Source organism: Erigeron canadensis, chromosome 1 (assembly GCF_010389155.1).
Source record: "Erigeron canadensis isolate Cc75 chromosome 1, C_canadensis_v1, whole genome shotgun sequence".
In the NCBI taxonomy this organism is placed as follows: Eukaryota; Viridiplantae; Streptophyta; class Magnoliopsida; order Asterales; family Asteraceae; genus Erigeron; species Erigeron canadensis.
In genome coordinates, this window is record NC_057761.1 from 44,749,813 (window position 1) to 44,767,175 (window position 17,363).

The 17,363-nt window shown below is 33.1% G+C and overlaps 2 protein-coding genes and 1 pseudogene across 4 annotated transcripts; 2 read left to right on the forward strand and 1 right to left on the reverse strand.

The window, feature by feature from the left end:
* The first annotated feature begins 1,093 nt into the window (after positions 1-1,093).
* Positions 1,094-3,502, forward strand: LOC122604264 (mitochondrial fission 1 protein A-like). Of its 2 annotated transcripts, none has more exons than XM_043777153.1 (9): positions 1,094-1,286; positions 1,461-1,590; positions 1,685-1,809; positions 2,090-2,153; positions 2,268-2,362; positions 2,514-2,553; positions 2,680-2,810; positions 2,966-3,059; positions 3,156-3,502. In XM_043777153.1, the coding sequence occupies exons 1-9, from the start codon at positions 1,179-1,181 to the stop codon at positions 3,239-3,241; spliced, it is 873 nt and encodes a 290-aa protein (XP_043633088.1). In that variant the 5' UTR covers positions 1,094-1,178; the 3' UTR covers positions 3,242-3,502. The 2 variants fall into 2 exon arrangements, with proteins under 2 accessions (XP_043633088.1, XP_043633094.1); XM_043777159.1 differs by having other exon boundaries at positions 3,168-3,502.
* Positions 3,461-12,960, reverse strand: LOC122604256 (stomatal closure-related actin-binding protein 1-like). Of its 2 annotated transcripts, XR_006324527.1 has the most exons (15): positions 12,663-12,947; positions 11,277-11,579; positions 11,075-11,203; positions 10,804-10,896; positions 10,401-10,541; positions 9,733-9,801; positions 9,358-9,441; positions 7,897-8,077; positions 6,998-7,114; positions 5,666-5,724; positions 5,013-5,147; positions 4,530-4,679; positions 4,321-4,438; positions 3,780-3,879; positions 3,461-3,668 (listed from the first exon to the last, which is right to left on the reverse strand). XR_006324527.1 is itself a non-coding variant. In XM_043777147.1 (13 exons), exons 2-13 carry the CDS (start codon positions 11,556-11,558, stop codon positions 4,391-4,393), a joined length of 1,488 nt encoding a protein of 495 aa, XP_043633082.1. In that variant the 5' UTR covers positions 11,559-11,579; positions 12,663-12,960; the 3' UTR covers positions 4,249-4,390. The 2 variants fall into 2 exon arrangements, 1 of the variants encoding a protein (XP_043633082.1); XM_043777147.1 differs by lacking the exons at positions 3,461-3,668; positions 3,780-3,879 and having other exon boundaries at positions 4,249-4,438; positions 12,663-12,960.
* A 1,282-nt stretch (positions 12,961-14,242) lies between these two features.
* Positions 14,243-16,566, forward strand: LOC122593310 (annotated as a pseudogene).
* The last annotated feature ends 797 nt before the right edge of the window (positions 16,567-17,363 follow it).

Genomic DNA, 17,363 nt, shown 5'->3' on the forward strand with positions numbered 1-17,363 from the left:
ACAAAATGATTTACAAAACATTATAGATGAAATTAAGGTTTGAGAATGGCATAAATATCCTATCTCTAAACATCATATATATACCCAATATAAAAAATTTATGACATTATGTATAACGATTTTAAAGTATGCTAAATTTAGAGATTTGAAAGAGTGTATTTGATGATTTCAAAACTCATAAAAGAAACCAAAAACCACATGCGGTAGATAAATTACATACAGCAAGAAAACGTGACTTTGCTTTTCATGTCAAAATTACATTAGTGTTCCTCGAACATTAAGTTTAGTCGTTTCTTTAACTACACTAAAGCGTTTTGTTTTTCTCTTGCAGTAGCTAGGTGACATGCCACATCTCCAATTAAATAGCGTTTCAAAAGCATCCAAACGTAAATCAGATTTTAACTTTATTTTGTCAAATACTACAAATTGATTATTTGCGTTTACTAATCGTGATAATCAATAAAATCTTCAACAAAACGAAATCCCAAACATCTACTAATAATATAAAACATATAAATTTTCTACAAAAACATTTAGAAGAAAAAAGAATAACCATTAACCTAAAGATTATCTAAAATCAGGATTTAAAGTTTATTAATAATTATACATGTGAAAGTATTAAATGAAATTGTTCATAAACAATAATATTGATTATGCAAAAAACTAAAAAAATTAAAAACAAAATCCAAACGGTTACACAAACTTAAATAACTATGAAATCAACATATAATTACGTGAATCTTTAACTATATGGTTTGTTACTTACAATTGGTAAATTAAATAGAGATGTTCAAAACTTCAATGAATGAGACGACGCTGCTAGATGGTGTAAAAACCAAATCACCCAAAAGTGAAAAAGGTTTATGGAGGGGTGTTATTAAATATTCATTTTTTATATAAAGGATAGAAAAGTCATTTACTATTGTGTCCCCATAAATAAATTTTTTCAGCGAATCAGGACCCATTAATTAATACAGTAGTAATGGTTGTCTACTTGTATAACAAATCGAACACGTACAGAATTGATGTGTCCTTGTTTCCTTATAATTTGTTTTGGCGCTTAATTGATCGAGTCGGTTTTGCATACCAACAATTAAAAGGGATTTGTTATAATAATATGTATACACCATAATAATAATTTTATGATAATAATTGCATACGAAAGTAATTAATTAAGAATGGAAGTCGTTGGCAAGTTTCACATGATAAAAGAAACGGTGTCATGGTATCTCCTCCCTCTACGTACCGACAATGCTCTTCCTTGCTACGACCACGCATATGTTTCTGTAATTAATTAACTACTCTGCTATTTAATCTTAACTAATCTGTTGTTAACTAATTATGAACCAGGGCAACCTTTTGTTTTTCTTTTTAAAAAAAAAACTCTATTATTTACGCTTTTTTTACATATATGTTCCTGTGGCATTCATTAATTGTTTTAATTTTCAATTATGTAACAGGGATATGAGTCTGAGTTTGATGTTGTTGCCATTGGTGAACGGAGAGACAGAGTCCGTAAGATCTTATTGCGGGCTCTTGTTCACTCAGAGCAACCCGAAGATGTATTTTGTGCAATGACTATGCTTCAAGGTGATTGAGTTTATGAGAATTTTCATGATTATCTTATTTACTATGTCGTCCTTCGAATTCTGTTGTGCTTAATTCGTTTACCTGTCCGTGGCAGGTTTGTTGCTAAGCGCGAGTAACAACCCTAAGAAAAGGAGAAAAGCGTTGTATCTACTTGCCATCGGGTACTATAAACGTGGAAACTACTTGAAATGTAGGGACCTGGTCTATGATTGCCTAGAGGTATGTCTTTTGAAAGGGCAAAAGTTGTGAAATTGCAATTTGGTTTTTTTTTGAACGGAAATAAACTAAAATTTGTTGATAAAACCACTAGCAAGATGCTAGAGGTAACGATACATAATCTAGAAAAACAAAACTGCACTTTGGTATATAGTCAGAATCAAGCTTCCTATCCTAGCTACTTGGTTCATTCGGTTTCATTAGATGCTTTGATCATTCTGTAGTGTATATATGTATTTGCTACATTTTTACTCAATGTTAGTATTAAATATGGATTTTACAGATTGCACCATGCTGGCTCAAGGCACTTAATCTCAAGTTGTTAAGTGAAGATCGTATTAATAAAGGTACATCATGAAAACTGTTGTAACTTCTACATTTGAATTATGCCTACAATTTTTATCATTATGAGTACAATGTAAGGCGTATAAGACATTCCGAATTTGTTGTATGATATGCAGAGGCAATAAAGGATAAGCTCATTGATGCTGTCACTATAGTTGGTGCTGTCTCTAGCTTACTTGGACATACTAGCCTGTTTTCATGGGTCTCCGAGGTGATCCTTATTCTCTTTTAGTTTCTATACTTTATTTCACTTGTTTTGACTATATTCAGTTTTGGGTGAGTTTGGCTGTGTTCTTTCGTATTGATATATTCTTGTTAATCTCTTATTCAATACACTCTATTGTAAAATGTTGATTTTACAGGCATTGGCATTCATGAATTTGATCAAAGATCGTGTTAAAGGTAAGTTTCAAAACTGTTTCAACTTTGACTTTCCAATTCTTGTCAAGGAGTTCATGATTCTTGAGCTTGTGTGGTGCTTACCTTTAACTATCTAGCTTTATACTAATATTTATGTTCTATACTTAGGTGTGCCGGCTTTATTGCCCGAGACTAGTAACCTCTTGCAAGTGAAAGAAGAGATTTGCTCACTTGCTGATCGGTATTATACGAGAGGAAACTACTTGAGGAGCAGACTCATTATTGATCACTGCTTGGAGGTATTTTGTTCTTTTTATCATACACTTCAAATTTTGAGATATATTTCTAAATTGGTCAATCATTTTTTTGATTTACTACATACCATTTTGAAACGACATATAGCAATTTTGAAGGGTATCTGGTTGATATTGTATAATCTGATCGATATTTACAGATTGACCCTGAATGGAAGCCAGCAATAAAACTCAAGGAAATACTTGAATCTGCAGAAAGACCAGCAATAACTGTCAAGCAATCAAATGAATATGGTATTCAAAATAATCATCCGAAACTGTTGTCACTTCAACTTTTGGTAGACACTTCTTAAGGAATGGTAGTATTGATGGTTTGACATTGTTTTGTAGTGTGGTATGCAGGTGAAGCAATTGGCCTGTGGATTTGTATAGCAATTGGTGTCGGGGTTGTGGCTTTATCAAGGCGCAGAAGATGACATTGTATATAGGTCATATCTAGGATTTTGTAGTTAAATTCCAGTATGTAGCAAAAAGATTCAGACATGCAATTGTGCTTATTTGTCATCATGTTGATAACTTGATGGATATTGCGCAAAAGCATAAGAGTATGAAAAAGAGATCGTTGAGAACTGGAATAGCAGCAAGAAGAAATACATGAAAATTTTGTTAACTTGTAAAGAGACAATGCAAATGATAAATGACACATGTAATGCTGAAAATGTTAGATTTTCCAACAACCCATCGCCCACGTCAGACTTCCAATAGGCCATCATGCGAAAAATAATTATGCTCACATATCAGCTCATTAAGATTGTGGCTCAACCAATTGATCCACCTTCATAACTCGGGTAGGGATTGAAGCCGTGATACTTTCCTAATGTCCCATCTCCATAACTAGCTAGGCTGAACACGAGACACAAGCTAGTTTATTCGTATAAAGTGGGTCACAAGATTTTTGATACTTTAGTTGCTTGGGGAACCAAGATAGATTATTTCTATTTCTATGAGACAAACCTTTAACCTGTGATATTGACAATTTGTTCGAAGTAGCAACTTATGGAAACGGGTGTCATAGTGTCATGTGCTCCATAGTAGACGACCTTTATGAAACATGCTGCAATATATATATGTACGAAAGTTACTTCTTTGTTAAGAATCTTTAGGGAAAATTTTCTAGCCCAAAAGGCAAAAACCCAACAAGACATACCCCAGTACCCCACTAACCCCAGTTTCCAGAATTCATAAAAATCCTCATTTGCAGGAGTTGCAAATCATCACCACTTTACAATACATGTAAACGACCAAAAGTTATCGTGAAAATAATAATATTTCAAATAATAGAATTTACTACAGAATCTTTTACTGAAAATATAATATATTGCTAGCTGCAAGTATATCTTTCTTATATAATATTCACACAATAGCATGTAGTCTATCGCCAATATTAAAATAGCAAATAAACTATAAAAGAATGCCTACAAAATGATAACAAAACAAGCACTTTCACAATCAAGGAGCAACGCCAGAATGATCAGAATTAGAAACTTACACATACCGTTACAAAACATTAGACACTCGATATAATTACAAATTCTAAACACAACAAAACAAATTAACTTAAACAGTTAAGTTGTTTTCTGTGTTACTTTATCATCAGGGCCAGCAAGCATGATCTGGAGATATAAACATTAACAAGTCAGTAATCGTTGCAGATGAGAGGTGTAACTGTTTTCTGCTACCAAGGGAAAAAGAGACCAAGCTTACATTACAATCGAAGGCGAATCTGCGCGCTAGCATAATGGCAGCATTTCTTTCTCTTTCTGACTCAAATGCAAGTACAAAGGAGATCCCTGTCTTTGGTTGCCAGAATGCTGCCTGAGCTGCAGCGTTACCACCACCTCTAACTCCGCAAAGCTTGTTTGTTGAATAATATTGGTGAGACAGGGAAAAAGTTATTGTACTTTACTATCATGACTAATCTTTAGTTAACAATAATAAACTATCACTGCTTACTGCATACAGTCATCTATATCCACACAGCCATCTATATCCTTAAAGTGCTTAATGTAAAGGAGTAAACAAATAAACTCTGTTCGGGCAACAAGTGATCCTAGTTTTGGTCGATGAAAAAAACCCGTTGGTTATAGGATATAAAGATTACTCGTATTTTCTGTTGGATAAGAATCCACACTGTAACTTGTTAATTTGTACTTTGCACACAGAAATTAAACTTCCACAATAGAATACCTGCATAAAAGGCGAATAGAATTCTTTGGCCAGTGTTGTCTTTTCCTTACAAAGTTTCATCCTCATCCTTCCTACATGAAGCACATGAATAGACTCTGAGGGATGTTCATCCCCATTCATTTGGACAATAACCACCTGCAAGAGGAAACAACATTATTACATTAATAAAATAAAAACAAAAGATCAACTTTGAAAAGTTCAAATCACTTTCCTCAACACATTCAAGCAACTACATGCTACATATTGTTAGGTAATTAAGGGATATATTGTTCTAACAATAATTGCACAAAGAAGTGCAACAACATGCTTTAAAATACCAGACCATTTGGATGACTTCCCACAAAACTGCATGAACTGCCTGAAAGTTTACATATAAAGTGGAATTTTAAGATTGTCTAACCATACAAAATATCTTTAGCACTTGTCAGCATCAATATCTTTGTAAGCTTTTAAATGTGTCAAAAGAATTGACAATCACATTAAGACTATACAACATGAAATACAGAATACAAATGTAGGTGATAAATGAATGGAGAAAAAGATCCAAAAGATTATAGAGCACCCGTTTAGAAGAATTCGTAAGTCTGGATGCATCTCTTTACTTGGAGAGAGAGAGAGAGAGAGAGAGAGAAATACGAGGGAAACTGGCATACATTAAACTCGGTATCATGCCGCCGTACCAATGCTTCCACATAGTTTCCTAGTCCTGCAGCTGTTTAAATCACTGTATCAGTTGGTATGCCAAGAGTGAGCGCAACACAGAACATTAACGGGGAGAAACACATGCATGGTGTGAACAATATGGTACAAAATGCCTAGGGCTATGTAATACGAGTGCACAACAGGGTGCAAAAACATTCAGAATCTTTGTAAATTTGGTGGCTGCAGCCATCAAAATGCAATTATTGTGGATAATCTTTTTGTTGATCTATACATACAAACATATCAGCACGGTACCCAAGCAATGCAGCGGCGATGGCGCAAGGGTAGTTTGCTGGTGGCGGCAACTATTGGTGGTGGTGGCGGTGGCAAGTGGTGTAGGTTGATGTAAATGTAATTGATGTAAAGGGTAGTGGAGTAGTGGACATATTTTAGAAGATTAACGGATTAAGGACTTGTGGTGTAAATGAATTCATTAAAGTAAAAATGGTCATTTCGCATGTCCCAAAAATCGTAACTTTTCAACATGGGGTTATAGGCATAGAAAAGTTAAGATGTATTTTGTGATGTGGCAAAATGTTAGATAGCTAATGCCATGTGGGTTTTAGATAGTCCAATAGAATTTAGTATTATTGCTAGTTTTACATTAAAAGCTTTATAATTAGCCAATTAGGTACACATTTTACTAAAAAAACATGATTATGTAATATATAAAAATGAAAATAAAAAATTATGATAAAGGTAAATACTGATAAGAATACATCATGCTTATTAGTAGACTTTTATTGAAACAAATCATAATTTTCTTTCAATACAAAAACTTTATAATTATTAATTATTAGTTAAAATACATCCTACTTATTAATAACTATTATTTGTATGCAACTATAATATAATCAACAATTAATATGCATGGATCGTATTTTTTATAATAGCTATAAAGTGATAAGTTGATAACTATAAAACATATAACTATATAAGTTAGTTTGTGTAATATATGCTATAAACATGTAAAACTACATAAATCAGCTGTAATGAATTAAATATATAAATTGGTTATTTTTAGATTGCGGAAAGAATAATATTCGATTTACGTTTGAATATATGTCATTTAAGTTTATCAAAATTTGGATCATACTCCTAAAATTAAAAATTCTCAAATCATAGTACGACAAATGCTCAAATACCATCTATCAGAAATGGCATAAGTTTTTAATCTTAAAATGATTGACTGTAAGTTTATATATATTCCCCAGTTTACACAAGACTATAAACTAATAATGGTTGTAGCTAAAATTACAAAGATAGTTTCTATCATGACCAACCTGGATCTATGGGACCAGAAGTAGTCAATGTGATACTTGTTCCGTCTGACATGACCTCGGCTTGAAGCACTCGGCCAACATCTGAGGGCTCAGGAGCATAAATTGGTTTAGTAGCACCTAACAAGGATGAGTGCTGTTTAGTGATAACAAGAAAATATCTAGCATATTGGTGTTTTGAACAGCATATAACTTCTGAAGTCATAATGAGCATATCAATACATTAAGTATTATCGATAAGGTCAACAGATACAAATGTCAAGTTTCCCACAAGACGTTCCAACTTTAAAGTGCAAACAACCCTAGTGGAAGCTTATGGATGATCTACCATGACTAGATACATAGAGCAATTACTGAAACTGTAAAAATCAGAGTACAGCCTCTGTTCTAACTATACTACAGTAAGTAGTCACAATTGATATCAATATGAATTTCAAATGTAATTTGCTTAGCCTCAGAACTCTAACCAGGAAGTTCATTCTAAAAAACAAGGTACATAGGTGAGATATTTCCAACTTTATAGTGCAAAAAACCCTAGAGGAAGCTTATGGATGATCTACAATGACTAGATACATGGAGCAATTACTAAAAGTGTAAAGAGCAGTGTACAGCCTCTTAACTATCCATACTACAGTAAGTAGTAACAATCTGAAACCAAGGTACATAGGTGAGATGTTCACACAAGATAGAATAAGATATATAACTGCAGTTATCTGCTACTCCACCCAATCACTGCTGCCAGGCTAATACTGACCACTGATATATGCCATTCTGGTAACTGTGATTTATTGATTTTAACATATAGGTAATTCAAATTTCAAGTTTTAACTACTAACACAGAATCAAATTTGGTCCCACTTGAGGTTAAAGTTGAAGACTGAAAAACTATTGTATCATGTTACCTGAAATAAGGTCCTTTTTTCCATCTTCAGATGCCAAGCGATACCACTGGATCAAACAGTCTAGAAGTTCTGGAGCTTTACTGGAACATGGCAGAATCTGCAAAAACGAACCTAAAGCCTCTATACCATCTAATTCAAAGACGTATGGTGTGTTTTCCGCTCCCCGCTTGCTCATCGCCAACTGAAATAGAAATGGAGATAAATAAAACAAATTTCCAGAAAACCACCAACTTCAAAAGTAGGGATGAGCAAAAGACCCGCTGACCCGCGCCAACCGACCCGCCCGAAACCCTAACGGGTTGGGTCACGGGTCACGTTTTTATTGCATTCGCGGGTCACGGGTCAGACGGGTCAGGTCGGGTCGGGTGAAGGCAAAAACCGAAAATTTGTGAAGGAAACCGCGACCCGCCCGAACCCGACCCTTCACGGGCCAGGTCACGGGTCACGTTTTCATGCTCTCGCGGGTCTTGACGGGTCGGGCCAGGTTTCAACCCGTGCACATCCCTATTCAAAAGCTTAAACTCTTAAAGACTAATTATTACACAACTGTAACAACAGTTCTTGGATAGCATGATCAAAAAACAGAATACAAAATGCGACAACAGGCTAAGAAAGAAAAATCTTAAGCAGATTTTAAACACAGAGACAAACTCAAATAACAGACTTGTTACACGTATCTAATGCTCCTTAAATAGGAGCATATATGTCGGGCCAAATTGTTCTCTCTAAGGTATTGTTTTCTAAACCCAAATCTAACGAGAGCTCATTAGAGGGAAGTTGACACTATATACCAACCATCTTTAAAATAAGTCTATCATGATAGGATAGGCATTTATGCCGTGAAATGTATTAGTAAACAAAGTGATGGTAACTTTTGAATAATTTTAAAAGCTAAGAGCATGGCAAATTAGCAATTGCTAGAATATAGTATCCATAAACAAACTCTATACAAGGTTGTGTTACTCGAGTTATGACCAGGCACATAATATTACATTATATCATTGGTTTAAAAGCTAAGTTTAGATGCCAAAACAGGGTCCCTTATTCAAATGATTTTCGGAAATCACATCAAAAATTATCTGAACCTATTGTCCAACACAATTTGATTTATGAAAAGAAAAAACAGCAGTTTCAAACAAGTTACCTCATTTCCTGCATACAAGTATTATTGATATACATGATTACACATCTTGTATCTTCAGTTCAGAATTTCACATTTTAGCCAAGTGACATGAGTTATTACTTAGTTATCTATATACAGAGCTATTACAGAGCCCCTTATCTATATAGCACATACTCTTCCTGACTTCCTATGACCACTAAATACTAAATGCTTACTTCTAATCCTACCTATGGTTCATGGGGAAGCCGATATACAGCGTACCCAACTTGCTACTAAAAAGTTGTTTAAAAAGCGTTAATCAATAAAGACCACAAAAGTGAAAAATATAACACTTTAACCTCTTTCAGGAGCTGCAGTGAACACTTTGACGTCTCTGCTAGTTGAGTTCGTAATGCTAGAAGCTCATGTTCCATATCCATAACCTGTGGGGATAACATTTAGTTTAATACTGCTGATAAACAAAATGCACTTTCAACTAACCCACTACAGGTGCAAACACATTATACAGCTGCAGAACAAGGGTTTGTACAAATGTTTAGTTAAAAAGACAGTCATACATCCCAGCCAAGTACAAACGTAACTATATACATCCCCGATTATATTATGGTGAAATATGCTGTGTCAAAGATTAACCTCTGAGTTTGAACACATTATACAGGTGCATGAGTTTGAACATTCCGTTCACTGGGAAGACCACAGAGTAAGTATGGTACCTTACTGGGCTGATGCAGCATCTTGATCCGTCTAGCCTCCTGAACCTCCTTCATTAGTTCTTCCACATCCTAAACACAATGAATACATTAAAATACTATAAACTACTGTAATGGATTGCAGTGAATTATCTTTACTCTTTAATGCACCAATTTCTATTGTTATACAGGTAACATAATTCATACATCAAAACGCCATGAAGTTTCTGCCCATTTTCACCATTCGTAACAAGAGGATTTTCATTTTGCATTTAATATAGTATTAAAAAAGTCCAAACTAACGCATTACCATCATTTATATTAGAAGCTGAATTTAAACCATAAGATCATGTTTTCATCTTACAAAATCTGGGATTCCCAGAAATAACGTAAGGCAGATAATTTTCCTATCCACTCGATGTACAGCCTACATTCATGTACACCAGTTTCAAAAACTATTCCTAGAACCTATTCCACTCTATGGACTCACATAGCAGGTGTTGCTTTTAGTTTCTATATATTATAATCAGTTCAGGAGTTCAAGTAGTTTCTTTATAAGGTACATTTTGTACTATTGCTTTAGATATTATCATAACAAAGGGTCATGATAATTTAGCTTCATAGACGCACATCTACAATGGCAATTAGTTAGAAATGGACTAAGCAATGTACAAAACTGTGAACGAACAAACCTGCTTCCCAGTAGCTCGGGACATTCTTTCTTGCTCCTGAAGAGCCTCTTCAACTCTCTGAACTGCAGCTCTAGCCTTCTCAATTTCAGTTCGTGCAAATGCTCTTTCTTCATCAACAAGCCTTTTTGCATCTGCTGAAGCCTGCATAAAGATAGAAGTTTTAGCAAAACAGAAAGCATTGATAAATAAGAAAACCAGTTTCTTTATGGTGCAAGGCTAAAACACACTATAACATAGAATGCCTTTAATTATGCAATTGCAAACGAAACTAATTCACATAACTACCTGTGAACCGCATACAATATTCAACCAATGTACTAAAATGATAGAGCTGCGACAAAATTATAAGAATAGTAACGCAATTAGATTGATGATACAAAACTCAGTGCATGTCTGTACGAACCTGCTTCAAAAAAGTTGCAAGCTTTTTAACCTCATCCTTCTCTTGAACCAACTCTCCTTCCCTCTCAGTCAATTGAACCGCCAAAGAATCAACCTATAATGATGGATATAAAAACTATACACATCAAAAATGAACATTTCTAACAACTAAACTGAAAGAGACAAGAAAACGAGAGTTTGTCAAAAAGTGATATTGAGTTAGTATTGTGTAAAATTAACAGGGGTAAACAATAAAAATAAATAAATCAGCCCAAAGAGATGCAAATGCTTACCATAGCAATAGCCTCGTTAACATCATCCTTGGTTTTACCCGCTGCACGCTCTCTCAAGGACTCGAGTGCATCTCTAAGATTTTCTAAAAGCACATGTTTCTCTAATGAGGCCACATCTCGAAATTTAGCCTGTCCCTCGTAAGTGAAAACATTCAGTATAATGAAACGATTTTAATAAATGTATGAAATTTCAGAGGCCAACCTCATCAGATAACTTAGCAGCCGCAGCTAAGCCCTTTTCAAATTTACTAGCAAGATCACGAACAGATAGGCGATTCTCCTGATCTATCAACTTGGCAGTCTCATTTCGAACACCTTCCTTCATGGAAGCTAACTTAGCATCTTCCTTCACCTCTAGTATGTTGCTATTTGCTCTAGATCCGTAATTTGGAAATCGACTGGATGCAAAAATCACATCTACTGACACTGGGGAAGCTGCATCTCTTTGTGTTTTATAGCTAAAATCACGGCTCAGCCTCGTCATGCTTCTCCTTTAAATATAGCTCTGCCAAAGAAAATGTATCCTAAATACCTTTAGTAACACAACACAAAGGGAACAATCCATTTCAAATAAACATATACTGCCACTATACGTTTAAACTGGTCAATGGAAATGGAATATCAAGCTGGCTGCTTTGGTCAAACTGGTCAATGGAAACGGAATATCAACAATTAAGAGCAAATTACACAGAGCGTCCTAGTGATTTTCGCAAAATAACATGTTTTCTCTTTTGACTTCTAGAATTATACCGACAGTCCTTACCTTGGAATCGTACAACACTTATGATGCTTTATCTAGATAGACATCAACAGTTGTAGAGTCACATTGAAACCATATTCAAATACAGCATGGATCATCCTTTCTTTCAACGTGCTTCCGAATAAAGTAGCATCACGTTTCCAAGGTAAGGACTATCAAATGGTGTGTGGAATTACCTTTATTAGTGCTTATTTATACGTTATTCCATTTCTTAAACGTAATAAGCATTTTCTGAGTGTCTGGTTCAAAACATAGAAAAGTGCTTATTTTCCACTCGAATAAGCACCGTTGACGTTAAATGCACTTTCATGAAAACGCTCTTCTAGATATGCAATACCAAACAGAGGGTACAATCAAAGTTTGAAGGATAAAGCACGTTATTTATAGGAAAACCGGTCATGCGATCCACGTGTAATTTCCATGAAAGTTAACAAACTTTTATAATCTTCAAATGCAAAATCTTGACATGATTTCGTTGACCGAAAAGAGTTTTGCTTACTTGTGCCGCTCTCGCGAGCACGGATTAATGTGTATTTATTTATTGAGCTCAACATAATTTTTAAAGAAAATGAATTTAATACCCATTAATTCAATATAATAATATCTAATAAATGCTACTGTGTATATGCTTATTTGGTTATAAAAAAAATCAGTTCTTTAAATACGCATAGCAAACTCCTAAATGGCTAAATCTAAGAGGCAAAATTCAAATCAAATATATATAAAAAAAAAAAAAAACATACATTATAACAGTAGTAACAAATGAAACCCTAATATATTTATAGAATAAAAAGTAAAATAGAATAAGGTGTAAATAGTAGTACTTACAGAACATGTAAACGAGAGCACACACTAATTTGGTGGTTTTTATGTTGAATTGAGCTGAGTACTAAATAAACAAATACTTCGATTATGATTTTTTGCTGTTGGAAAAAGTAAGATTAGGGGAAATATATGATATATAATATAATGTAAATATAAATGATCATTGTGAGTATAAGTATTATTTATATTTTATTATTAATTTGGTTTACTTTTTGAAAAGCAGCAAAAGGCGTACATGAAAATGTTGAGGATTTCTGTTCTGTGAGAGATTTTCTCTCTCTCTCTCTCTCTCACACACACCAACGAAGTTGTTTTGGACACTTGCATTCGTCATGGTGCGTATGCAGGTATGTGTTTTTACTTTTCTTTTTTTTTTTTTTTCTGTTAGATTAAGGATTTTATTATTTTTTACAAAAGATTTCTTTCCCATTTATAAAGATTTCTTTCTAAATCATATCATTATTAATTAATATTAATATTAACTAGATTATATTCCATATATATTATAAAAAAATAGTCTCATGTTAAAAGTTACATATGAAAAAATTTATAAAATACTCTTAATGATTATATTACACCATCAGTCTTTTATCTTTTAAAATATCTTCATTAACCTTTTACATCAATTATTTACATCACTCGACGCCGCCTCTACCACCAACTGTCCTCCCCCACAACCACACCGTCGCCGCAACAAATACCGCCGCATTAAACGGGTAACATGCTAGTTAAATATGGATAAGTTTATATAGTTACATGATGTTGTATTGTGAAGTGGAAATATCAAAAACTAGATTATTATCCGCGTAATACGTGGGATTTGTATATTCTTTTTTACATTAATTAAAAATCGTTAATATATGAAAACGATTAAATCTAAATAAATATTTATAAACTTTTGAACTACAATTATAATACTATGTTAACGAATAATGGTCTATGTTAATGAATAATGGTCTTCAACCGTAAAATTAAAATATATGCATGGAACAAGTATATTTTAATAAGTACAGTTCACCACTATATTAATTATGAAATATTAAATATATAATATTTATTAACACCAAGTTATAACTACATAACTTTTTACTCATATTAGGAATACCAAAAGTATTTTTTAATGGGTTTTTCTACTATGTGCCCCCTAGGCACATGATACAAATTTATTAATCTTACTATTTTATATAAATAAAACATCATTAATACTATAAATTTTTTCTTTTTCTTGTTGGTTCCGATTTTACCCTTTTTCATAATTTAGGCAATTATTTATGTAGATTATCTTGTTATTCTAATTGACTTTGCAATTTTTTTGTCATCCGATTTGCTAGTTGTAACAATAATAACTACACCAATTTTTTTGCTAAAATAAACTCTCATTTATCAAATAAAATACGTAAATTTTGGTGTCCCTAGGTTGAATTTTACAAATTAAATTTTCATAGATTTTTCCCACTTAACTTTCCCTCCTTTTGTATTTTCCCTCCTTTTGTTTATAGAGTCAACTATAAATGTTTCTTGTTTCTTAAGTCAATATGTACAGTAAGTTTGATTTCATTTTTAGCCTTTTAATTTGCAAAAAAATGAGTGAAAACAATCTATTTGATTTGAACGAGTTTCCACTAGAAGGAATTTTTGGAAGTCACGATGACATGTCTCAAAACACAAAACAAGCTTTTGATACACCATTTGTTGCTCAATATTTTCTTAGTGAAGAAGAAGCATTTTCGTTTTATCAAAATTTTGCAAAAAAGAACGGATTTTTAATTAGAAAAGGTAGGTTTGTCAATAAAAATGGCGAAAAGAATCGACGAGATTTTTTTTGTCACCGGGAAGGACTTCTGGAGGCCAAAATAGTTGCTTATACAAAAGAACAAAGAAATCGAATTTCTACAAGATGCGAATGCAAGACTCGTATGCGTATAAAGTTGAGAAAAGCAAATGACATTTTTCCAAAAGAGTGGCAAGTTACTACCTTTATCTTAAATCACAATCATGAGTTGTCATCAGTCGATGAGGTACGTTTTCTTCCATCATATCATAGTATTACAACCGAAGATGAGAAACGTATACTCATGCTCAAAGAATCTGGTTTGTCGGTTAGACAAATTATGCGTATCATGGAGGTTGAAAAAGATTTGCCACATGGACAACTTCCTTTTCTTACTAAAGATGTTCATAATTATTTTGCTAAAATTCGGGTCATGCTTTCTCAAAATGATGCAAAAGAGCTTTTAGAGTATTGCAAGAAAAGTAAGAGCGAAAATCCTAATTTTCAATATGCCTTTACACTTGATGATGATAATAAGTTAGAGCATATCTTTTGGTCTCCTCGTCGTTGTTTTGATTGGTACCAAAAATATAAAGATGTGGTGGTATTTGATACTACATACAAGATAAATTCTTATGACATGCCTTTTGGTATTTTTGTTGGTATTGACAATCATGGAAGAACCATTTTATTTGGATGCGCACTTTTACGCAACGAAACAACAAGTACGTTTAGATGGTTGTTGAAGGTAATTCGGTTTCCTAAGATTTATTTACTTTCCTTGGGCCTAATAAATGCAGCCGTGTATATTCCATTTCAATTTAGACTCTTCCAATTATTTATAGCTGATTTGTTTATTTTGCTAACTAATTTGGTATGAAATTGTAGAATTTTTCTTTGCTTATAACAAGCCCACCTAAGACATTATTGACGGATCAAGATCCTTGGCTTACAGAGGCTATTGCAAAAGAAATGCCTTCTACAAAACACGCATTTTGCATATGGCATATCACTGAAAAATTTAGTGGTTGGTTCAATTCTATATTGAGGACCGATTATTCGAGTTGGTGCTCTCAATTTTATAACTTGTACAAGTTGGACACAATTGAAGAATTTGAACAACAATGGTTTTCTGTGATAAACTCTTATAGCTTGGATGAAAATAAACATGTCAATGGATTGTATAAGATTATAAGATTTTGGGTGCCGGCATACCTTCGTGAATATTTTTTTTTGTGGCATGACAACAACCGGGAGGTCCGAAAGTATAAACGCTTTTATAAAGAGATTTATATCTTCTAACACATGTTTAAATCAATTTGTTAGACAAGCAAGTTTCTTTTCTCATATTATGTTATTTTAACTATATACTATATATGTGATATTGTTTCAATTCATTTACTTCTGTAATTAGGTTGAGCTTGCAATTGAGCATGTGGAACAAACACAAACCCATGACGGTATGAAGAAAAATACAAAGGCTCAAATTTGAGGTCACTATCACCATTGGAAGAACAAGGTCACCGCTTTTTGACTCCATATGCATTTCAAAAGTTTCAAGGGGAGTTTGGGCTAGCAATTCAATATAAGGTTCATGAAATGACATATAACAAGTTCATTGTCAAGCATTATAAAGAGACATGGGGTAACAAGCATGAGGTGGTGTGGAATGCTAGCGTTGCAAAGTGCACTTGCAAGAACTTTGAGTTTGTTGGTATATTATGTCGTCATATTTTAAGTGTTTTTATTCATAAAGACTGTTTTGATATTCCTCTTTCCTATTGGCTTTCATGATGGAGTCGAGAAGTCGTTTTGCCATCAAGCGATATAGAAAATGTGACTTCAACTTCTACTAACAATGACGACGCTGTGAGTAATGCTATAAATGTGGTTCGATGCCCTCCCACTTCAAAAACAAAAGGACGTTCGAAAGAAAAGCGCATGAAGGGTGGAAGGGAATTAACGAAACAAGTAAGATGTTGTAGTCTTTGCAAATGTGAGGGCCATAATATTAGTACATGTCCAGAAAAAGAAAAAATTGGGAATGAAGATGCTACTTCAATAAGAGCTGCTAAGAAGAAGAAAATCATGTTGGAGAACCAAGATTTAAATCCCATTTTCTCTTTAAAGTTTTAATTTGTTAACTGTTAAACTTTATTTGGAATTTTGTTGTTAGTTTTTCATCCGTAACAAGCAATTGAAAGTTATTATTGAGATATCATTTGCCTAGTCTCTATCGTTATTTAACTAGAAAAATAAAGATACCATCATTTACTATTTGAATTTGTATGATTTAAATCAAGCAAAAAATTACAATGTAAAATAGAAATCGGCTAAATCATTGCAAAGTCAATTAGAATATCAAGACAATGTACAAAAATAATTGCCTAAATCATGAAGAGGGTAAAATCGGAACCAACAAGAAAAAGAAAAAAATAGTAGTATTAATGATTTTTCATTTATGGAAAATAGTAAAGATTAATAAATTTGTATCATGTGCCTAGGGGGCACATAGTAGAAAAACCCTTTTTTAATTTATGCATCTAACAAATTACATAAAAAAAACTCATGTAATATAAAGATTTTTGAAAAAAAACTTGTGTTGTTGAAATAAAATTGTTAATAATATAAGAAAAATGAATTGAAATTTCTTGTTGTAATATCATATTTTTTAATGTTTTATTATAAACAAACAATAAAAATAATACAATTTGGATTCTTTACTAAAAAAAAAATAGTGAAGTAAATGGTATAGATTATTAACAAACAAATAAGCGCATGATAAATTTATCAAAAAGTTTTTTTTATCAAAATTTAGATACATGTTCAACATATCTAATAGGTCTCCAATGAGATAAAAGGATGGTTTAATATGTCTCAACTCTCAAATAGTTGTAGAGGAATGTGAATACAACTTTTCACCTTTTTGCGGA